Raw genomic sequence first — 24,156 nt, 5'->3', positions numbered from 1 at the left:
GCCCGACCCCCCCCCCGGCTCCCCCCTCCTGTCAGGGAGTTGCAGAGAGTGAGAAGGTCTCCCCTGAGCCTCCTCCTCTCCAGGCTGAGCCCCCCCAGCTCCCTCAGCCTCTCCTCACAGCACTTGTGCTCCAGACCCTTCCCCAGCCTCGCTGCCCTCCTTTGGCCATGACCTCAAACCCCCACAGGCCATGGTGGTGGTTCAAATGCTCTCACAGCACCTGCAGAACAACCTCCAGGAAAACAGGAACAATCCCCTTAAAAAGCAAGGTGAGGTGCTACAAGAAAATACACAAATTAAATCCCTTTTTCCTTCCAGAACAACCTTTCCCAGACTGCCACAAGGCAGAGCAGCACCCCAGGAGCCCTCCAGGCCCTCCAATAAACTCACATTGTAGAGGATGTCTGTCCATCCCTCCATGGTGATGCACTGGAAGACGGTGAGCACAGCGAAGAGGATGTTGTCAAAGTTGGTGATGCCGTAGTTGGGCCCTTGCCAGTACTCCCTGCAGGTGGTCCCGCTCTCACACTGCCTGGCAGGAGGCTCCTCTCCACAAGGGAAATCTCCCACCTCATCACCTGCAAAGAGGGGAGAAAAGTTACCACCTGAAGCCACGGAAGCAGCTGAACCCTCCCTGTGGCACTGCAGGAACATCAGGCACATTTTGGGTTTCCACTATAAAGTCATGATGCCCATGTGATCATTTATATGCTGCTGTGGTATAAGAGATGGTTTAGGGTCCAGCAGAGTGCCCATAATTTATAGTTTGCCCCACCTCATGTCATGGAATCATGGAAATGACCTCTGTGATCCTCATGTCCAACCATCACCACAGCACCAGCACCATGTTCACCATAAACCACGTCCCCAAGTGCCACATCCACACGATTTTAAACATTTCCAGGGATGATCACTCCACCACTTCCCTGTTCCAATGCCTGACCACCTTTCCAGTGAAGAAATTTTCCCTAACCTCCAAGTGGTGCAACTTGAGGCCGTTTCCTCTCATCCTGGCACTTGTCACCTGGGAGAAAAGGCTTCCAAACTGCTAAGAATTCCCAGCTTATGAAAGCTGACCACATTTAAGAGGCCTGCAAACAGTGTAAGAGCAGCTGTACATGAGAAACACTACAAAAAACACCAAAAGTGTGGTTAAAAAACAAGGGCTTGGGGACAGCACATAATTCAAACATCCTCCTACAGCACAGCCAAGGGTTAATATTGACACTATAACATTAAAGCTAAAGGGGAGGTTCTGGATCAAGAAAGATCTGGTTGTGGACAGCCCCAGAATTGTCCAGGTACAGATATTAGATCCTTTTTCTCATAAGGGAGTTCCACCACAGCAGCCTGAAGGGTGCACTGAGGGCTCCAGCCCCTCTGTAAGCTCCCCATTTTTGCTCCATGTGGCAGGGAAAGCATCCAGCTGATGGTGCTTCTCTGCTGGGTTTCATTTCAGACCCAGAGAAGGCAAAGGTGGGTGAATCTGTCAGCGAAGGACCAGCAGGGATGGCCAGGAGAGTGCTCAGCACCTTCCAGGGTGAAGCCTGAAGGGTTTCAGCCCTGCAGAGCAGCTTGGAAAATTAAAGTGCTGAGTTTTCAGAGTAACCAAACATGCTAAGTAATATTCCTATTTACAAAGAAGCAATTTGGGGAAGCATTAAAGGGTTTTTAAAGTGACACGTTATGGTAATGGAGCAGCAAACTGCACAAAATCCAATTCACCAGGGGGGAAACAAGAGCAGCACTAACGAGAATCAGGAATAATCATTGCACGGAGCAGAGGCTGCAGGAGGAAAACAGGGTTGTCACTGTGGACCAGGATAAGAGTGTGTGTATATATATATATAAATATATATATTTATATGTGACACACTTTCCTGTTGACTCAACACCTTGATGCAGGGCAAAGCTCCAGCTCCCATATGGGTCACCTCAGGCTTTCACGAGGGCTTAGTGAGAGAAGGCTGCAAAAAGAAAATGCCAAACCTGGCTTGTGCAGATCGTTTGTGAGGGTGCATTAAAAGGGGATCCAGTTTCATCGCAGTTTGGCTTCTTGTTGCCAGGTAATGCTGTGAAAATTCAGTTCACAGAGGGTTGGGTGGGGGGGTTTCCTTTTTAAAAAAGAGAAGAGAACAGGCCCCGTGGCTGGAGAAGGCAGAGAAAAGAGGAATCTCAAGGAAAAATGGGAAATAAATGTGATGCCCTTCTCTTTTGGAGCAGCTTCAGGGCACTTGAGCTGGGTCAGCTGCTTAAAAACAATCCAGTGTCAGGAAAACAGGACAGAATGGAGCATGCAGGGAGAGGGAAACAAGTCAGGTATCCACTAGAACGTGCTCTGCCATCACAGAATCTTCTCAGTTGGAAGGAACCCACAAGGATCATCGAGTCCAGCTCTGAAGGGAACGGCCCAACCAGGGATCTAAACCACAACTTGGGTGTTGTCAGCACCGTGCTCTGACCAGCTGAGCTAACACCGATTTTCACCCATTTTCATTCCAATAAAGCTGTATTTCAACACCACAGAGCTCAAATTGCCCCATTTTGGTCCCCACCATCCCTCCTCGCCCGCAGTTTATTCCCGACCCGCCCGGGCTCAGCAGGGTTAGAGCAGCGCTCGTTGCTGACACCTCCACTTGGTTCCCCTCGTGATGCGCTGAGGTGAGAGTTGGTACCTCTCATGTGGCTCCTGATTCCAGGAAAAATCCCGGGAGCTCGCTCACTTTGGGGATTTGGAACAGAAACAAGCACGAGTGACTCCTCCTCCTCCTCCTCCTCCTCCTCCTCGCATTTCCTCCCCTCTGGCAGAGGCGTCTCTTTAATGAGCTTCACATTTCCACTCTCCGGCCCGCTCGGAGCCCGCGGCTCGTTAATGCACCTCTTTGGAGATGCTGATTAGGTTTTAAAAGGCTCCGCTGATGGTTTGTGGCCGCTCTGCCGCTCCAGGGACGGCAGCGCCAGGAAACCTCCCCGCATCTCCCTCCCAGAAACACCATTTCCCGCCCAGCAGCTGGGATGGATCCCCGGAATTCACCCAACGACATCAAGCAGCCCTTCGGGACAGAGGTGCTTGATGCCCTTCAGGACAGGGAGGTGCACAGACACCTTCCACACCCCCGGGGAGGGGGTTCAGGGAAGCTGATCCGTGTCCTCCCACCGAGGTGCTGGGATGCAGGGATGGAATGGAATATGCTGAGGTGGAAGGGACCCACAGGGATCATCCAGTCCAATTTACAGGACAACCCAACAATCCCTGAGAGTGTTGTCCAAACCCTCCTGGAGCTCTGGCAGCCTTGGGGCTGTGCCCACTGCCCTGGGGAGCCTGGTCAGTGCCAACCACCCTCGGGGGGAAGAACCTTCTCCTGAGATCCAACCTGACCCTGCCCTGACACAGCTCCAGCCATTCCCTGGGTGCTGTCCCTGGTCCCCCCAGAGCAGAGTTCAGTTCCTGCCCCTCCTCTGCCCCTCCCCAGGAAGTTGGAACTGCCATGAGCTCTCCCCTCAGTCTTCTCCAGCTGAACACCCCAAGTGCCCTCAGTGTCCTCCCCATCCTCGTTGCCCTCCAGTTTACACAGAGCTTTGCACAAGCAGGGGAAATTCTTCCATATGTTCCTATGGAATGTTTTCCTAACATTCCACAGGATCAGAAGCTCATCCAAAGCTCTGTGTAAACCAAGTGTATTCAACTTTTTCCATGTTGCTGTTAGAAAGCTCTGTGAGGGTGCCCAGAGACTCGGCAGGGATGTTGTTTTATTATCATCTGAATGCATGTAAATAAATTAATATTAAGACCTTCTAGTGATGATCACTGAAAATACAGGACTGTGTTTTAAAGACAGTCAATTTTACCTTAAAATGCAATGGTTTGAAGACAAGAACAATATTTTCTTCTGGGCACAGCCCAGTTGCCCAGAGAAGCTGTGGCTGCCCCTGGATCCCTGGAAGTGTCCAAGGCCAGGTTGGATGGGGCTTGGAGCAACCTGGGCTAGTGGAAGGTGTCCCTGCCCATGGCAGGGGGTGGAACTGGATGGGCTTTAAGGTCCCTTCCAACCCAAACCATTCCATGATTTGACCTGGCAGCTGGTCCCAGCCAAGGGACTCTGGGAATCTTTCTTCTCCTCCTCCATCTCCTGAGGTTTATCACTCCATCACAGGCAGGCACATCATTTACTCTTCAGTGCCCAATTTCCCTTGCCCTCCTCTGAAAGTTATTTTTATCCTTTCTCCATCAAAGAACTCCTTACCTTCCACCTATTGTCCTCTTATTTTTCGTTTGCTCCCAGTCTTTCCAATCTTTTACTATTTCCCACCAAAGTTTTCTCATACCCATGCAAATTCCCCAGAAACCTTCCAAGGAAATTTAACATTCGCTGAGTTAAACCTAATGAGAATGTGAACGGACACCACTAAATAAGAAAATATAATTAAAAAATAATTAAAAATAATATAAATATAATTAAATAATAAAACAATAACATTAATAAATAAAAATGATAAATTATTAAAAATAATAAAATAAAAATAAAATTTATAATGAAATAATAAAATTAAAAATAAAAATAATAAAAATAATAAAAATAATAAAATAATAAAAATAATAAAATAAAAATAAACTTTATAATAAAATAAATTTTTAAACCACTTTTATAATAAAATAAATAATTAAAAACCCTCCACTTTTCAACAAGCTGAAACAACAGAAATTTGGTTCTGTATCTCTACTATGAAAAAATTTTTCCATGAGAGGAGGCCCTCAGCACCTTTTTCTCATTTTTGTGTAGACTGAGAGCAGCCCAGGGGTGCTGTGGGGTGAAACAGAGAGGAGAATCTGTCCTAATGAATGTAGGATGAGCACAAAATCCTGTTAACTCTTGGAGGTGGTGTTAAAGAGGGAGAAAATGCAGAGAAAATGCAGCGAACGTGGAAAACGGTGAAGGAAAAGCAACATAAGAGCAGGATAGGAAGATCCTGAGGAGATGAAGGGGACCAGGAGCATCCTGGTGACACAATGACAGGGGAGGGAAGCTGAAAGCTCACCTGTCTCGTTGGAGAAGCAGGTTTTGTGGAACTTGCCCATGTAGAACTCCAGCCCGATGATGGCAAACATCACGATGGCGAAGAAGAGGAGCAGCCCGATCTGCAGCAGGGGCACCATGGCCTTCATGATGGACTTGAGCACGACCTGCAGGCCTGTGGGGACAAGGAAAACATGTCAGGGAGGGAAGGGAAAAAAAACAAGGGCTTGGGGGTGGAGGGAAGGCAGGAGAGAGGGGCTGTCTGAGGGACAGTTTAGGATTGGCAGTGCCACCAATCCTGCTCTTCCCAGGGGGTCATAAAAATGCCACGGCCACGACGAGCTCAAGAGCAGGAGAGACAATCAGGAGCTATCTTTTTGTGATGTCTTTTCTTCAGGTGACAGATTCAAAGGGCTCTTAAGCCTCAGAGACCCAAAAAGGGTTTTTCCTGAAGCAGACACTGAGCCTGGAGCTGAGACAGGTCCTGCAGCAGCAGAGCTGGGCATGGCTCTGGTTCCCCTGTCCCAGGGGGTGCTGGGCTGACCAGGAGCTGCCTCTCCCTCCACAGCACACAGAACAGCCACAATGCTGCTCCTGCAGAAACAACCCCTGTCTCCAGGGCTGTCCATCCAAAGCTTTTTCACCAGCACTAAAACTCGTTTTCAATTAAAACCGGGGGAGATAAGGGAGAGGCCGGAGAGATAATGGCAAAAAGATGCCCACAACAAAAAACCTGCAGTGATAAGCAGCAGCTGCCTTGGTGGCCTGTCCTAAGGGGAGGAGAAAGAAGGATCATCCTTGTCTTGCCACCTTGGACAGCCCTGGCGAGGTCAATATGGGGACATGCAGGAAAAAAAGGGATGAAGGTCTGTTGGATGGGAAAAATACTGTAGAAGGAAAATGTAACCGTGGCTGTGTGTGATTGCACCTCAGTGTTGTATATCTGCTACAGGGGGGGAAAAGCCACAGTTTTCACAGCATCCCTAAAAACCTGAGAGCAAATATTGTGGGAAAATATTGTGCCCGGTCAGGACACATCACCAGGTGGGAGAACAAGTCCTGCTGGGGGGACAGCTCTGAGGGGCCACCTTACTCCTCTGTCACCCTTAGACTGTCATTACCACACCTTGCACAGGCAAGAAGTCCATGAAAAAACACCCAGCAGCATCTTCTTAGAGATCCTGTTAACAAATGTCACCCTTCCCGAGTCTAGCCAAGGACCCCTCCTGGCTGGGAATTCAGACTGCCCACAAAAAATGCTGATGGCAGGAGATTTTGGTGTAGTAATTACAAAACATCACCTCTTGCTGGGTGTCCACAGCACCAAAGTGTCAGCCCTGAAGCTGCCAGGGAGGTGGCAGAGCTGGTGACCCAGGAGGAGATGGGACTGACTGGCTGCCAAGGGGTCAATACAGGCAAGACCAGAGCATCCCACAGAGCTGCAGTTCCCTTTCACCAGCTCTTGCTGGAGGGTCAAACCTCTCTGTTCCTCATTCAGAAATGAAACCCACTCCTGACTGCAGCAGACAGAGGGGACAGGGACAAATAAAAAAGCAGGAAGGCACAGTGTGAGGACTGGGATGGATTCAGGGCATCAGCAAGGCAGGATGCAGCTCCTCACTGGAGCATTCACCCTTCAGTTAACACAGAAAATATAGGAAGTTGCCTATTGAGTAGAAAAAGCCACCTGCTCTTTCCCTTCATTTTTTCCCTTCCCTTATTTAAAGGAAAATATCCCCAGCACAAGATCTGATCAAAACCATCAGAATGCCCAAGCTCAGGGCTGGGGGCCTGAAAGCTGCAGAATTTGGGTCTCAGGTCTTCACACCCCAGAGAATGAATTCACCCCCAAAGGCAAAGGGGTCCCAGGAGCGATCCCTGCCCCTCACCTGCAAATTTGGGAGGGCAGAGCTGAAACGAGCTGGCTGAGCACAGAGTGGGGTGAGAGGAAATCCGACCTTGGCAAGGGCAGGAGCCACAGCCAGCCAAGACACAGGGGCAGAAAATATTGCTCAGAAAAGCATGTAAAAGCCCAAAAACCCCGGAACCCCTCAGCCTGTGAGGTGACATTGTCCTGACACTCACTCGGGATTCCCGACACCAGTTTCAGGGGTCGCAGCACTCGCACAGCTCGCAGCGTCCTCAGGTCAAAATCAGTGCCAGCAGTCGCCAGAATCCTGAAAAAACAGGGAGAGAGGGGAAAAATTGAAATTCAAATGCAAATTCCTCCTTCCAAAGCACGGATTAGTGTCATGTAAAACCAGCAAATAGTGGAGATGCTTTAAACTTTATACCGGTGGTCACGTTGTAAATGGTGTGCACTGAAAGCCATTAACTCACACTCTCCTCTGGGGCTGCTGAGCCTTGCTCAGATCATGAAAAAAACCCAATCTCTGCCTGCTTATGTGGCCATTGACACATCATCTGGTCACTAAAGAGCTGTGATGCAGGAAAACGCTGCACTGTTTCCCAGAAGGAGACAGAGAGAGGGAAATGAACCCCTCAGTTACACCAGAAATCAGCTGCCAGAGCTTCTCCAGGTAATAAATTCAGAAATCTCTCAAGTACTGGTGTCTGGTGTCTCCCCAATACCTGAAGCAGTTTCTGGTCGTACAGTTTAGTCTCTGTGTGCAAAATTAATCTTTGTTCAGAGCATGTTCTTTGAGGAGAATATTCAGAGAGCAGGGTGCGAGTCTGATACACTGATATGAAATACAGTGTGTGAACTCTGAGATGAAATCCTGATATGAACTCTGAGATGATATCCTGATATGAACTCTGATAGGAAATACAGCCCCCAAACCAGAATGACTCTTCAAAAGGAAATGCCTTCACCATTTGAGGGTGTAGCAAAGGAAGAAATATTGTCCACAAGCCACAGTGATGGAAGCTCCTTAAGCAAAGGCTCTGTAAGAGAGACACTGCCCCACCAGCAAAGCCACATTCACTGCTTACTGCAGCACTTCCTATGATGCTTCAGCAAAAATATTCTTAATTTAAGGCAGCACTCCCCTAAAGGTTGGACTTGATGATCTTACAGGTCTTTTCCAACTTAAACAATTCTCTAAGACAAGCAAACCACGCAGGCAATTCAGAGCAAACCCTCCCACCTGCTCCCCACCCTCTGCACCATTTACAGCCCTCAGGAGCAATTGCCTTTATTTTGCTGTCTCTGCCCCCGGGGTTGTTTTGCCAAGGTGGAAGTGGGTGAGCACCCAGTCCACCAGTGGGGTCTGCAAACCCCCAACCACCTGGGATCAAATGCCACCCCTGTGTGCCCACCTCTGCTGAAGGTGCTGCCCGTGGGCACCCATCCCTGACCATCACCAGGTGCTTGGCCAACCCTTCCCTGAGAGTCCCAGCAGCAACAGAGACTCACAAACCCGGCTGAAAAGTGGGATTCCAGCACTGCCAGAGGTCGTGGGAAGGGCTGGAAGGAGGTGCCAGGCTCAGGCAGTGAATCCCAAGGGATATTAAGCTCCCAGGCTGGGGCACAGAGATGCTCAGAGCACCCACAGGGTGCACCCAGGATTTATCTGCTCCTGCCCAGGAGCCCTTTTTCCTGGTTCCTTGATAACAGGCTGCTCAATATTCAGCAGTGATCAGCTACCATAAAAATAAAATCACAAGGAAAAGCAGAATTTTTCAAAATAAGATGGATAATTTTGCTCTGTGCTGTACAGGATGTCTGCAAACTCAGAGGAGGGGGATGTGGCTGTGCAGGGAGATCAAATCCCTGTCCTTGACTTACTGACTGACTTAGCCCTGCTGCCAAACAAGGGCCAGGGAAGAGCAGGATCAGCATTGCTGGGCGGAAAGGGCCAGACTCCCTCAGCAGGAGGTGCTGGAGATCAGGAAAAAAACACGCTGAGATGCTGGATGGCAAGAGGCAAAAGCCAGCCAGGACCTGAGGAGTCGAGTATCTATTCTATAGGACACCTGTTCCCACATTTTCACGACCTTAAAATTCCCATTACATCAGCTCCATGGATGCAGGTTGAGCACAAGCAACAGGAGACAATTTAAACTAAGAACCATCCCATGCAGAGACTTCTAATTTCATCTTCTGCACCCATGCCAGTGATTTCGTTCCTCTTCTCCCTCCCCTCCACCCTCACACCTTAATTGCTCACTTACAAACCTGTGCAGTGTGAGAACACCAGTGCAAGTCAAGAGACAATCTTCAACATCCACCTTGGATGTTGCTCCTAACGGCACAATCAGTCTCCAGAGAGCCAAGATGGATTTGTGCTGTCACCAGGCAGAGCCCTGCTTTGTGGCACAAGCTGAGAGAAGGGGGGCTTGATACAATTATTGGTTTGTTTTAAATTCAAAGAGAAACTGGGAGGGAACGGGAGACACCAGCAATTACCCCCCTGTGCCAGTAAATCTTCCAGTGGCTTGAATCCAATGGCTCTTGAATCTTCATTCCAGAGTTTTCTTCCTAAAGGGCTTGATGTTAAAAACACCCTGCCCAAACTATGGGAACACTCACACCCCCTTTCCACAGTCAACAAACCCTAAAAAGTCATTAATTCCCACATCAGTGGCACTGGCAGCCCCCAGCCAACCTACACAGGGCACCTCACAGCCCACCATGCCCCAGGGCTGCAGAGCTGGCCCATGGACTGTGTCACACCACAGTCACATCCCCCAAACCAGCCACGAGCACAGAGCTGGGCTGGCACTGCTCCCTCTGCCCAGGGCTCAGTCACTCCAGGAAAGCAGAACAGCCCTGGTCAGATTTTGCCTGGAGAAGGAAAAGAAAAATAGAGCTGGGTGCTAAACAAGGTCACTTCTGGTGCAAAAGTCACAGAATCCCAGAATGGTTTGGGTTGGAAGGGACCTTAAACTCCACCTTGTTCCAGCTGTCAGTGCAGGAGCAGGGCAGGGACACCTTCCACTAGCCCAGGTTGCTCCAAGCCCCATCCAACCTGGCCTTGGACACTTCCAGGGATCCAGGGGCAGCCACAGCTTCTCTGGGCAACCTGGGCCAGGGCCTCCCCACTCTCACACCCAACAATTCCTTCCCAATATCCCATCTAACCCTGTCCTGTATCAGTGGGAAGCCATTCCCCCTTGTCCTGTCCCTCCATCCCTTGTCCCCAGTCCCTCTCCAGCTCTCCTGGAGCCCCTTTAGGCCCTGGAAGGGGCTCTCAGGTCTCCCTGGAGCCTTCTCCAGGTGAACACTCCCAGCTCTCCCAACCTGTCCCAGAGCAGAGGCGCTCCACCCTTGGAACATCTCTGTGGCCTCCTCTGGATTCACTCCAGCAGAAACAGGAGATTGAGGGGCTGAGGAGGCAGCTCTGGCTCTGAACATCCACATCTGAGTCTTGCAGGTGACGGAGGGAGATGCTGAGGGAGCCCAGGGGGGCACCCAGTGTGTTCCTGCCCGAGCTGCCAGGGCAGGGCTGGGTGCTGCAGCCTTGTCCCACCCTGTGCTCACCCCCCCAGCTCTGGGGCTCCACACAAACCACCCCAGCAGTGGAACTGGGGCAGAGAAGACCCTGAGGCCTTTAAAAGTGTCGCAGTGTCAGCACCCAGCCCAGGAGCCCTTGGGCTCTTACAAAGGACCCACCAGCAGCAGCTGCAGCACAACAAAGCGGCTCAGAAGCTGTGCCAGGACAGAGATGGGGCCTTTTCTCCCTACAAAATCAAAGCTAATTTACTGCTGCTCACCAGTCCAGTCCCTTAAACTGCTCCCAGACATGCCTGGAAGAGTGTCCCAGTGAGGGAAAGACCTTAATTAACTCCATGGCATTTGCCAAAGTGCCACCTTTCTGTTTTGCTTTTTCCCCCCCCGCTCCAGCTGAAAGCTGCCAGCAGCCACTGAGAGTTAGGTCAGAACAAGAGGGAAATTATCATTAAAAATAAGAGAAATGGGGAGATCAAAGGAGCCAGCTGACAGACACATCCCAACAATCCTGCTCAAGCTTCCCTGGCTGAGCAGCCAAGAGCTGAGAACAAAGCAGAGGTGACTGGTGAGACAGTGCTGGGAGAGGAAATCAGCTGGAGGAGGTAAAAAAAAAATGCTAAACCAGAAGATTTTAGGTGATAACCTCACAAAGAATAAATGGCTTGATCTGCAGCCCTCTGTCTCTTAATGGGTTGTACAGAAACACTGAGACTTGATATGATGCCTTCGATACTTCAAGTCTAAGTGCAACAAAACCTCATTAAATAGGTTCCTCCGTGTAATTTGCCTTTTTGCTGAGCAGGGTGGCTCAACACCAAACCTTTCCTGCTCATGTGCTGCTGGGGAGGACCTGGGCACAACCCTGCCAGCCCTGGGTGCTCAGCACCTCGTTCCTCTTTCACCATAACTTGGTTAAATGTTGCTTTTTAAATTCATCACTTGGTTAAATGCTGTTTTCTCTGCCTCTCCTCCACTAAAAAGCTCTGACTGACACCCCTTCCCAGGGACAGATGTGTGATAAATGCTTGATAACTTCGATTCCAGCAAAGCCTGGAATAAATTATAAAAGCAGCTGATTCCTTTGGGTGTAAAAGAAAGCAAAGAACGAAGGGAAAGTTCCTTCCCTGAGTGTTCTGGTAACATAAATAATTAGCACTCCATTCCTTTCAGTACCTGGGAGCTCGGGGTTGCTGTGCACTGGTTCAGCTGTTGGATAAATACCAGGGAAGGAATCTTCTTATTGAAGCCCTGACAAAAGAAAATGCCTTGGAACTCCTTCAGGTTTAGCCCCAGAGCTCTAAATCCAGAGGACTTGAGTGAGGAAGGGCCAACCCTGCTCTGGGGTGCTCTAAACCTCATTCCTCACTTTTTCCATCACTTGGTTAAATGCTATTTTCTCTACCTCTCCTTCAATAACAAGCTCTGACTGACATCCCTTCCCAGGGACAGATGTGTGATAAATGCTTGATAACTTCGATTCCAGCAAAGCCAGGAATAAATTATAAAAGCATAATACCAGAAAAGGAATCTCCTTATTGAAGCCCTGACTGAAGAAAATGCCTTGGAACTCCTTCAGGTTTAGCCCCAGAGCTCTAAATCCAGAGGACTGGAGTGGGGAAAGGCCAACTCTGCTCCCTCAGGACCATCCCCACCTTGCCCTCCTCCTGCCTTAGTGGCCTTTCAGTGGATTCATTTCAGATGAGCAGCTGCCAGAGGTGCTTTGCATCCCTCCCAAAGAGGGAAGGGGCAGAGGAACAGACACCCAGGAGGTGCCCTGAGAGCCAGCCAAAAACAGAGGATCAAAAATACAGATTTTGGGTGCGTTTCACCATTCAGAGGAGCAACCCAGCAACCAGGCAGGCCATGCCCAGCACACTGATCTGCAGGGGATGGAGCACATTGTCCTCTCAGTGTCCTGCCATCCCTGGCTATAAATCACCCCCGAGGGATGGGATGTGCAGGGGAGAACAGGAGCTGCTCCCAAGCCCAGCAGCTTCAGTGTGTGTGCTCCTGCCCAGATAACACCCAGCGACAGCAGAGAGCAGCAAGATGAATCACTCAGAGCCATTAACACCTCCCAGGGGATCTCACCACTGGAGCCAGGGCAGCTTCTGCTACAGGAGGAACCACTGGCAAATAAATTGTAGGCATTTTTAACATAACTTTGCCATTTTTTATTAACTCTAGTCCTAGAAAGTAAGGGGAAACGGTGATTTTATCGGACACCTCACCCCAGACACCAGTTCCTAAGAACCAAGTCAATCCCTTCAACAGGATTAGGAGAAAGACTAAATACTCTGCAGACAGCTTCCCTCAGAAAAGGATAAAACCAGCAGCTGGCTTATGAAAAGAAATAGCAACTGTCACTTCCTACCCACAGATTCAACCCCACCTAACTCAGGCACTTTGGCAGCATCAACCCCAAAATATCTGACAGAGAGAAAACTCCAGTAAATCCCCCCTCATTCCCAGAGCCTGGCTTTGAGCACAGGTTGGATAACAGCCCCCAGAACCCCCAGGAAATGAAATCCAATGGGGAAAACAAACAAAATAAATATCTTAATGAGTATTGGATGAGTAGTTTAAAGATATTTCCCCCACCCAAGGGTGTGCTGACTGACACCTCTGTGGCTGTTGCCCACCTTCTCCTTGCCAGTGTCTCCTCCACTGCCCAGGGGCTGGAGAAGGCACTGAAAAAAGAAATATTAGGTCCTCCTGGTACTGACCTCTACCAGAGCATCAACAGCAAGCAGGCAGCACCTGACCCATTCCCGGAGCCTGACTTGGAGCACAGGTTGCCCGTGCTTAACAAGCCCCAGAGACCCCCAGGAAATGGAATCCAATGGGAAAATAAATAAAATAAATATCTTTATGAATATTGGATGAGTAGTTTCAGGTTATTTCCCCCATCTCTGGGCAGCCCCTGGGCTGACTGACACCTCCATCTGTGACCATTTTCCACCCACTCCTTCCTAATGTCTCCTCCACTGCCCAGAGGCTGGAGAAGGCACTGAAAAAAGAAATATTAGGTCCTCCTGGTACTGATCTCTACCAGAGCATCAACAGCAAACAGGCAGCACCGTGGAGAAGGAGATGCCCCATTCCCAGAACCTGACTTGGAGCACAGACTGCCCGTGCTTAGCAAGCCCCAGAGACCACCAGGAAACGGAATCCAGTGGGAAAAACAAATAAAATAAATCTCTTCAAGAAGATTTGCTGAGTAGTTTAAAGATATTTCCCCCATCTCGGGGCAGCCCCTGGGCTGACTGACACTTCTATCTGTGACTGTTGCCCAACTTCTCCTTCCCAGTGTCTCCTCCACTGCCCAGGGGCTGGAGAAGGCACTGAAAAAAGAAATATTAGATCCTCCTGGTACTGATCTCTACCAAGGCATCACCAGCAAACAGGGAACACCGTGGAGAAGGAGATGTGCCATTCCTGGAGCCTGACTTGGAGCACAGACTGCCCGTGCTTAACAAGCCCCAGAGACTCCCAGGAAATGGAATCCAATGGGGAAAATAAATAAAATAAATCTCTTCAAGAAGATTTGCTGAGTAGTTTAAAGATATTTCCCCCATCTCGGGGCAGCCCCTGGGCTGACTGACACTTCTATCCATGACTGCTGCCCACCTTCTCCTTCCCAGTGTCTCCTCCACTGCCCAGAGGCTGGAGAAGGCACTGAAAAAAGATTAGGTCGTCCTGGTACTGATCTCTACCAGAGCATCAAGAGCAAACAGGCAGCACCGTGGAGAAGATGCCACAGTCTCTGGCAACTCATGTCACCGGGGCATCACTGCCCTCATTCCCTCATACTCCCAATGAGGGTCTGGCAGCAGATGAAGCCAAGGATGGGACTCACAGGGAGAAGCCACAGCAGCTGCACACCCTGGAAGCTGCAGGAGGCTGCAGGGAGGGTTGGCAGTGGTGGGGGGGGTGTGCTGAGAACCACCTCAGCTGCAGTGACACCAAAGTGACCCCAGTGTGGGCGCTCAGGGCAGGCTCAGTCCCACACTGGCCGTGTGCTCTGGCTGGGTTCCTCACCCAGGGCCTGGGGGCAGGACAGAGGAGACATCCAGCCCGAGGGGGGGTTAAGCAGCTGCTCTGCTCAGCTGGCTCCCACTGGCACTGTGGAGACACGACTGGCAGTGCCACGGCCCCGGATCCGCCGGCAAACGGCGACTGGAGCGGTTGGAAAGGTGCCCCTTTCCACTCAGTTTGATTTCATGGTGTCTGAGCTTTATCTTGACTACCAAAGGCACAGAGTGGACACCAGGCCCGAGCTGATAAGTGGATCTGACGTGCTAATTGCACCATTTAATTGACGGCATGAGCAGGTTCAGCTGCTGGCTCTGTCACTCCACCAGCTGCCCTTGGTCCCTCCCACAAACAGGGATTTGTGATGGGATCTCCTTTCCCCAGGAATCTTATTTAACTTCAGTCACATCTATGATTTTCTTCCTTACTTCTAATGATTCCTCTTAAATTTCATCCTTGATTATGAACTTATACAGTGATTTCCATTATATTTTGTTACATTCCCCCCCCTTTGAAAGCTTTGAAAATCACTTCAGTACTTTCATCACTCTCTGTGTCTCCTTTGGGTGACTAATACCAAGCCTAAGCATTCAACAGAGCCCTGCATGTTGCATCTAAACCTGCTCCCAACCTTCAAAGCTCATCAACAGCTCAATGTACCAGATCCCACCCCTTTCCTTAACACCTGCTCAGAGCAACTCAGGCAGATCCCTGTGCTCAGACAAACATGTTGATTCCAAAACTGACTGCTTCCATCAAAACAGCCTCACTGTGGGGAAGGAAAACCCTCTCTTTAGCTGTAACATGAAGGCAAAATAAAATACACCAAGGAAGTGACAATATTCAACATTACAGGGATTCAGAGGCACAAAGAGCCAAAAGAGAAGAGAAAAGAGGGAGAGGAGAGAAGAGAAAAGAGGGAGAGGAGAGAAGGGGAAGGGAAGGGAAGGGAAGGGAAGGGAAGGGAAGGGAAGGGAAGGGAAGAATTGACTTAGAGGGAATCTCATCAATCCATATAGATATGCACTGGAAAATAATAAAAAGGCCCTGGCACAGCTTGCCCAGAGAAGCTGTGACTGCCCCATCCCTGGAAGTGTCCAAGGCCAGGTTGGACGGGGCTTGGAGCAACCTGGGCTAGTGGAAGGTGTCCCTGCCCATGGCAGGGGGTGGAATGAGATGAGTTTTGAGGTTCCTTCTAATCCAAACCCTTCTGTGATTCTGTGATTTTGTGAAATGTCTCCAAGAGGTGCCAAGAGGATGGTCCCAGACTCTTTTCAGTGGTGCCCAGTGACAGGACAAGAGGAATGGCCATAAACTAACAAGTTCCACCTCAACATAAGGAAGAACCTCTTTCCATGGAGGTGGCAGAGCCTGGAACAGCTGCCCAGGGAGGGCCTGGAGTGTTCCCCTCTGGAGACATCCCAAACCCACCTGGATGTGTTCCTGTGTCACCTGCTCTGGGTGACCCTGCCTTGGCAGGGGGTTGGACTGGATAATCTCCAGAGGTTCCTTCCAACCCTAAGAATTCTGTGATCCCTTGGTCTCACACCAAATGGGAGCATCTCTGAGCTCTTTTCCCCAGCATTAAATCTGCCCCCAGCCTCCAGCACGCAGAGCTGCCCAGACACAAACACAAACTGCCTCCTCCTCTTTGCATGGCACAGTCCTGGGAGGAGACACAGCAAAAGGAGAGCAGAGTCCCCTCCCCAAACCACCTGCAACCTACTTTTCTGCCTGTAATTCCTGAGCCAGGCTCCTGGGAGAAGACAGGGAGAGGAGCATCTGGAGACAAACCCTCCTCTGCAACAACAAGCCGCAGCAGCCAAACAGTGTGTGACACTCCAGCACACCAAGGGAGGTTCTGCAGAGTGCAGGGAGCTGAGCCCTGGCTCCTGCCCAGGAGAAGGAAGATATTCTGATTAGGAGGCAATTGCTCAAATAAGCCCTTGTTGCTGCTAAGCAGGAGAGACGTGGACACACCACACTGCAGACCAGGAAAGGAGGCTCGTCTGCAATCAGCACTGACAGCTGGCAGGAAAATGCACACGTCCAAAAACCATTCCAGGGAGCTCACGCTGGGAAAACTGAGCACAGAGGAGTTAAAACCATCCTGCACTTCATTGTGGCTGCAAAGTAGGTCATACCTGGAACCTCACTCCATCAACATCACAGAGGAGAGATGCTGCTTCTGCCCTGGAATGTGGCTCCAGAGGATGCTGAGGGCAGGAGTTGGGAGCACAAAGCACTTTCCAGGTTATATCTGGTGTCACCCACCCCACCCCATGGTCAAGCTGTGGAAGGGTTTAGCTCAGTAACCAAGATTTTTAAAGAGGAGAGAGGAATTTCAGGGTCAGCAAAACACTTTGGGTGTTTTGGTTTTAGGGGAGAGCGACGAACCATCATTTGGGGTTGTTTCGTTTGTCAAGGTCTAAAACTAATTATTCCCAACTTTAAATACATTTTTCTTTTTACTGAAAGCAATTCATGCTGAGCCTGCAAAGAGTTTGGACTTGATTTAAAGCCACGCTTTTTCTGAAAACTCCAAACTCCCAAACCCCGTGTGCATGAAAAGCATCACCCAGAGCAACCACTACACTGCACTGAGGTGCCAGGAAACCTGGAGGGGCAGGGCTCTGCTCTCCACGAGCTGGCACCACAAAACTGGGCAAAGGGCACGGGACAGCTGGTAGGGAGATGGGGGATGTGTCTTCCTGCCAGGTGGGCTAGCAGGGCAGCAGGAGACAAGAGGTCTGAGTCACTGGAAGCACATCCCAAGCCTCCTTCCCTGCAGTAGCCACCCAGGAGAACCTCCTTGCCAGGCTGCCCTGGGAGCCGTGACGAGGTCTGTGTTATTTGGAAGCAGAACATCACCCTCTGCATTTGGCCTGGCCCCAGAAGTGGCTGTTCATGAGCTGAGCAGAAAATGCCCTCACTATCACCTTGTATCAGGGTTTAAAAAGCAGAACAAACTGGTTCAGGGTAAGAGCTCAGCCCTCCCCACTGGGGGCCTGAACCGGGGCTGCTGGAGCTGCCAGGGGAGGGGGGGGGGAAGGAGGAGGACAAATAGCTGGGAAGGAGGGAAAGGAGACCTCTTCTTAGGTTAAAGGACAGGGTCAAGTTGGATCTCAGGACAAGGTTCTTTCCCCAGAGGCTGCTTGGGCACTGACCAGGCTCCCCAGGGCAGTGGGCACAGCACCAAGGCTGCCAGAGCTCCAGGAGGGTTTGGACAATGCTCTGAGGGACAGGGTGGGATTGTTGGGGTGTCTGTGCAGGACACTCAGGAGTTGGACTCATGATCATTGTGGGTCCCTTCCAGCTCAGGATGTTCTGTGACACTCTCCTCTGAGCCTCTACACTTCAGACTGTTCTTTCCCACCAAGCCACCACCTGAACCACTCACTGGCTTCTGGAATCACAGAATCACAGAATGTGCTGAGTTGGAAGGGACCCACAAGGATCATTGAGTCCAACCCTCAGCCCTGCACAGGACCATCCCCAAGAGTCACACCCTGTGCCTCAGAGGATCATCCAAACCCTCCTGGAGCTCTGGCAGCCTTGGTGCTGTGCCCACTGCCCTGGGGAGCCTGGTCAGTGCCCAACCAGACTCTGGGGGAAGAACCTTTTCCTGAGATCCAACCTGACCCTGCCCTGACACAGCTCCAGCCATTCCCTGGGTCCTGTCACTCGTTCTGGAGTTCTGGGAGGGATGATCTCCCAGTCCATCCTTTCCACCCTGCCCCTGCATCACCAAACCCAGAGGTGGGCAGATAATGAGCGAAGATAAACACGTAAAAAATGACAGCCAAGAACATTCATAAAATAAATGGGAAAGGTAGAAAGTGGAGGGTGAGATAGTTCATGCTGCCACATTTGGTGTTCACTCCCCAGCACTCAGCCAGTGAAGCCTCACTGGCACAGCCAGAGGGATGAGAACTGGCAAAAATGGACCATCAGCACCACCCCCACCTGGCTGTACTTGTGCACTCGACCACTTAGAGACCCAAACCCACCCAGCAACTCAACCAAGCCACCCCAGGCAGAGCACTGCCACAATGACAAGGGTTCCTGGGCTTTTCTTCTCACAATAGCACAAAATATTAACAACCAAGAGGTTCCTGCTGCCATCACCACACCACTGCACCTCTCCTGCCTGCACTCAGGGTGTTCATCCTCCCTGTGGGGACACGTGTGACATCCAAGGAGTGACACTCGGGTCGTGCTGCCTTGATGCTGTGGAGCAACAGCATCCAGATTGTACAGTCCCAAACACCAGTGCAACATCAGGTGGGGCTTGTGGGTGTTCAAGAACCTGCCACTCCTTTGGCACTTCCCTGCAGTGACCAGAGGGAGCAGCCACAGTCCCTCCATGCAGGACAAGACCCTCCCTCCTCTCCCTGCTCCCTCAGCTGGGATGGTCTGCAGGGAAGGGCAGCCTCCTGCCATCCACACACCTGGCACTCTGATTTCATGGTTTGGGCAGTGTGCTCGTGCCTTCCAGTGCAAGTTCCTCACCAGCAGAGCACTGAACTCACACAACTCCTTAAGCTGTGGATGAAAATCCACCCCGAGCTCCAGAGGGGCCGGGGCACAAACAGGAGGTTTGTTGTTCCCCAGGTGTTTGGTGAGTGGCTCCAGCTGCTTCTCAGGGCCAGGGGCTCCAAGCAACTCCTTCCTTACGCCCTGAGGAGCTCCCTCACCCACACCCCCCACTCCATGTCTTCCCAGACAGCAGCTGGAATCAAGCCAGACGATGTCGGAGTTGGGTCCCACAAGGCAGGAAAATTGCACCCCCTCCATTTCTGACCACGTCCCTGCAGGGAATTTCTCTGCAGCCCAATTTCTGGAGAAAGGCAAAGCCTGGGGTGCCATCAGGTGCCTCTGCAAGCGGGCACAGAGCTGTGTGTGCTCCCTTGGGAGGCTGGGAGTTGGTTCCTGGATGTGCCTCAGACCCTCACACAGAGCTCAGGGGGCTCTGGGGGAGCTTTTGCCTGGAAATGCTCTGAGCAAGAAGAGGTTTGTGTGTCCCTCACACCCCTCCTGTCCAAACCTGCTGCCCCAAAGGACCCAAACCCCAAAATTTTCCCACTTGCAGCAGGTTCCCCTTGCTCAGAGGTGCATTATTGCCACTGCCCACACAAATAGGCAGCCCCAGAATCAACAAGGCTGGACTAAAAACCATCAGATCATTGAAAAAATAATACCAGGACTACTTGCACTATGATCTCTCAGCTTTTATAGACAGTTGGTATTAGATTTTCAAACTTTATTCTACAAGCCACAAAAAATACACTTTTAAAAGAAGCTGAAACTCTCCTCTGCTCACAAGGATTAATGTAAGGCATCAGATGTCATAATAGGACTTGCAATATAATATTTCTTTTTTAATACACACCTCATTGTCCCTGAAAAGATATAATTATTCCTCTTGCTTGGTTGTTTTGGGTTTTTTTTGGCCAGAACTATCACACCAAACGTGCAATGTTGTTCTAAGGAAAACACAGTTTGCCAAGACATCTAAAATATTGTGTATTCCCTCCATCTGCTTCTGCTAAATAAACCCAGGGCCTTATCTAATATAATGAGGAGATGTTGGCAATAATTGCACAGCCATCTGTACCGTGCTTTAAACCTGTTGCAAGCTGGGCTGTGGACATGAAAAAGTCAGAATTTATTCCTTCAGTGTTGAAAACAGAAATTGTAACTTCCCCCCTCCTGTTTTTCAGGATGATTTAGCCATAACAGCCCCTGTGCTTGGTGCTTTGGGAACAGTATTTCGTGGATGTGACAAATAAATCCCCTTTTTTCCCTGTTTTGTACAGATAAAGGCCAAGTTGTGCAGCTGAAAAGGTTCAGTGCAGTCTCAGGGGGGTTCTGCCTCCAGGAGCTGTGTCCACACAGACCTTCCAGCCCTGACTGCAGCCCACCACAAGCCCTGCTGAGGATGAACATCCCAAGGGAGACTTCCCAGAACATTTAATGTGCAGTGAGAAAGTCTCCTCTTGCTGCTCTCAGCTTCTGGAACCACGACATGTGAGCTCCCAGCACCCAGAGAAGCTGGGCAGCTCCCAGAATCACAGAACACCCTGAGCTGGGAGGGACCCACGAGGGTCAAGTCCAACTTCTGTCCCTGCACAATCCCACCATGTGCCCGAGAACATTGTCCAGACCTCCCCTGAGTTCCTCACCTCGTCCTCCCCCTCAAACTGAGCCCATTCCAACTCAGCAGTTCAGATGTTTATTTTTTAATTTTTTAACCCTCGTCCCTGCCCTGTTTGAGGGGAGCTGTCCCAGCCAAACAGAGTTTGGTGATCCTTGTGGATCTCAGATAATCTGTGACTCTGTGATTCCATGGAAAGCTGGGGAAAGAGGGATCCAGCTGCACTTTACAGGAGCACAGGCTGCCAGATGTGCAGCAAGAGGAGGAGGTTGGACCCGATTTCCCCCCTGCAGGACATGCCAAAGTGCCTGTGGGACAGGAGAAGCTCTCTGCTGCTTCTCAAGGAGCCCAGAACCACACAAGTCTTGGATAAACAGAACTGGAGAAATAGGAGCTGATTGCCAATGGAATCTGAGGAACTTTGTTCACCCAGGTGCACGTGGGGCCAGAACCAAGACACTCAGGGAACACAGCCCAGCTCCTGTGTGCTCCATGAAGTGACTGCAAGGATCACACCACCACAGCACCACAGGCCCATGATCACACTCTGGGCATTGCTGTGCTTTTTTCCTCCTCTACTCCACTCCTTCCCCACATCACCCACCCCTCATCCCCCCCCCCCAGAGCAGGATAATCACCTTCCCAAAGCCAACAGGAGCACACAGATCCTTCCTGCTCAGCAACCACAGAATGGTTCAGGCTGGAAGGGACCACTGCAGGTCATCAAACAAAACCTGGAGGAGGGGAAATTGAGGATGGACATCAGGAAGGAATCCTTCCCTGGGAGGGTGGGGAGACCCTGGCACAGGTTGCCCAGAGAAGATGTGGCTGCTCCATTCCTAGAAGTGTCCAAGGCCAGGTTGGAGCAACCTGGGCTAGTGGGAGGTGTCCCTGCCCATGGCAGGGGGTGGGACAAGATGAACTTTAAGGTCCCTTCCAACCTGTAACATTCTGTGATCCAGTCTGACCTCCCTGCTCTAGTAGTCCTTCAGAATGTGTCCAGATGGGCTTGGAATATCTCCAGGGAAGGAGACTCCAAGCCTCTCTGGACAGGCTATTCCAGGGAAGGAAATGGGCAATGCCAGGGGGCAGCACAGGGAGGTGGGCACTCAGAGAGAGACCAGAGCAATGTCACTGGCACAGGGAAGTGACATCTCTATGACAGGGCAGGGGAATGTGCTCCAATTAATTGGCAGCTCGGATAATGGAGCTCTCGCTCTCCACTGGGCCGTTGGGAACCCTGGAATTGCTGCAGATAAAAGTCTGGCAGCATTTTCATCATAAACTCCACATTTCAGGGCTCTATAACCCAGCCATTGAAAACCCCTCATCGTGGGCAGGGAGCTGCCACCCCAGGGCCCAGTACAGCAGCAAATGTTGGTGTTCCCCAAATTTCCAGAGCAGTCCCTTTGGGCCCAGGGGGCAGTTACAGAGTAGACATAAAAGGTGCAGTTTTTCCAGGCTCCACTTGCATCAGGGATGGATTTCAGAGCTTCACTTGCCCCCCCTGCCCAGGCAGGGAGGTTTGTCCATGTGCTGCAGGCACCTGAAGCACCCCCAGGCAGCAGCACCCAGCAGAAACCACTCTGGCTGTTGGTGCTGCTGTTAATTTGCTGCAGAGAGTTTTCCTCATAACACAAAGACCTGAATTAGGGAGCAGGAGAGGGAGATCTGGGGGGGGAAATTTCTTAGACAGCTGCAGGAGAGGAGCATCCCATGGTCCACAGCAGCTTCCTGACAAGGCAGCACAGGAGAATATCGCGCTGAAGGCTTTGGGATGTGGGCCAAGAGCATCAGCTGCTCCTCGTTGATGCAGCCTATTGCTGTGAAATGGTCCAGAAAACCCCCCCAGCTCTTCAGCAGCAGAGTTAAGTGTTTTGTTAGGAGCTAAATCATCCCAGACTTGCTTCTACAGCCAGGGGAGGAGAGCACAAGCAGAGAAAAATAAACCCAAAGCAGTGCTGCCGATCTCTGGTGTCCTAAATACTCGTCAGGTTCAGCAAGGTGGGTTTAAGACCCGATGGGTTTAATCAGACAGGTCACTGTTCCACTCCAGGCTGCTGCTTTCTCTTTATACTACACCTCTCTTGCTTAAGCTGTGATTTATAGGAAGGAGATGCTTCACATTTGACTGGGTTTAAAACTTAAGGGGCTCTTAGTACCAGCTCTAGTCTCTGCCCACTCAGTTCCTCTCCTGGCCATGACATTCCCCTCCATCAAACCCCCCAACTTCACAGAATCCCAGAATCAACCAGGTTGGAAAAGACCTCTGAGATCCTCGAGTCCAACCTGTGACCCAACCCCACCTTGTCACCCAGACCATGGCACTGATGCCACATCCAGGCTCTGCTTCAACACCTCCAGGGACGGGGACTCCACCCCCTCCCTGGGCAGCCCATTCCAAGGGCTGATCCCTCTCTCTGCAAACAACTTCTTCCCAATGGCCAACCTAAACCTGCCCTGGGGCAGCTCAAGGCTGTGCCCTCTTGTCCTGCTGCTGGTTCCTGGCAGCAGAGCCTGACCCCCCCCGGCTCCCCCTCCTGTCAGGGAGTTGCAGAGAGTGAGAAGGTCTCCCCTGAGCCTCCTCCTGTCCAGGCTGAGCCCCCCCAGCTCCCTCAGCCTCTCCTCACAGCACTTGTGCTCCAGACCCTTCCCCAGCCTCGTTGTCCTTCTCTGGACCTGCTCCAGCCCCTCCATGTCCTTCCTGAGCTGAGGGGCCACAACTGGGCACAGCACTCCAGGGGTGGCTTCACAGAGGCAGAATCCCCTCCCTGCTCCTGCTGCCACACTGTTCCTGGCACCCGACACTCGCCGCTCTCCGAGCAGAACAAAAAGCCCAGAAAAGCATCTCTGGAGCTGCAGCCGCCCGTGCCGGGTAGGGCAGGAGCTCGGGGCGCTTTTCCAGCCTCTTGCCCCGGCGTTAACCGGGAGTTCGCCCGGAGCAGCCTCGGGTCTGGCCGGCGTTAAACTGCGAGCAGGGAAGGAGGGGAGGGCCCGGGTGCTTCCCGGAGTAAGCGGTTGTGACATTTGCTTAGTCATCGCCTTCCCCCAGCCCGCGATCCTGAGCTGCTCCTGCCTCCCGTAGCCCTGGAAACAGCGGGATGAGGCAGCTCCAGGTGTGGATGTGACAGCTCCAGGCGGCACTGGGGGCGCTGGGCTTTGTTGGTGCCCCCCGGTCCATCCTCCCACAGCACAGAGGGGATGGTTTCATGTGGTAGTTCCTGCATCCAGCCTCAGGTAGGGACTGGGATGCTGAGAGAGGGCTGAGGATGAACTGCTGTCAAAAAAAACAGTGACACTCTCCAGGTAGGAATAAATTTATCAACAATTTAACTTTGCTCCATTACGAATGATTTGAAATTTGGGTTCTTGAGCTTGATACTGGACAGGGGAAAGGGCAAGGGACTTATTTCTTGAATTATACAGCAGTATCATTAGGACAGTATTTCAAACCTAGTATTAGAAGAATGAATAATTTGTGAATGGGACTTTAAGAATATTGTAACTAAATAGTGGTTTATAGTAGTTTCAGT

General features: G+C 51.1%; 1 protein-coding gene across 18 annotated transcripts in view; it reads right to left on the bottom strand.

Annotated features, from left to right (window-relative positions):
• Positions 1-24,156, bottom strand: part of CACNA1B (calcium voltage-gated channel subunit alpha1 B) — a 306,654-nt gene that overhangs the window by 190,885 nt on the left and 91,613 nt on the right. For all 18 annotated transcript variants that reach the window (XM_027687401.1, XM_027687403.1, XM_027687404.1 and 15 more), the window contains 3 exons: positions 7,101-7,192; positions 5,038-5,190; positions 391-578 (listed from right to left, as the gene is read on the bottom strand). In XM_027687401.1, coding sequence (XP_027543202.1) covers positions 391-578; positions 5,038-5,190; positions 7,101-7,192 — 433 coding nt within the window. The remainder of the gene's footprint in view (positions 1-390; positions 579-5,037; positions 5,191-7,100; positions 7,193-24,156) is intronic.

Source organism: Neopelma chrysocephalum, unplaced genomic scaffold (assembly GCF_003984885.1).
Source record: "Neopelma chrysocephalum unplaced genomic scaffold, ASM398488v2 Primary Assembly neopelma1_74, whole genome shotgun sequence".
Taxonomy (NCBI): Eukaryota; Metazoa; Chordata; class Aves; order Passeriformes; family Pipridae; genus Neopelma; species Neopelma chrysocephalum.
This window is presented reverse-complemented; position numbering and strand designations above follow the sequence as displayed.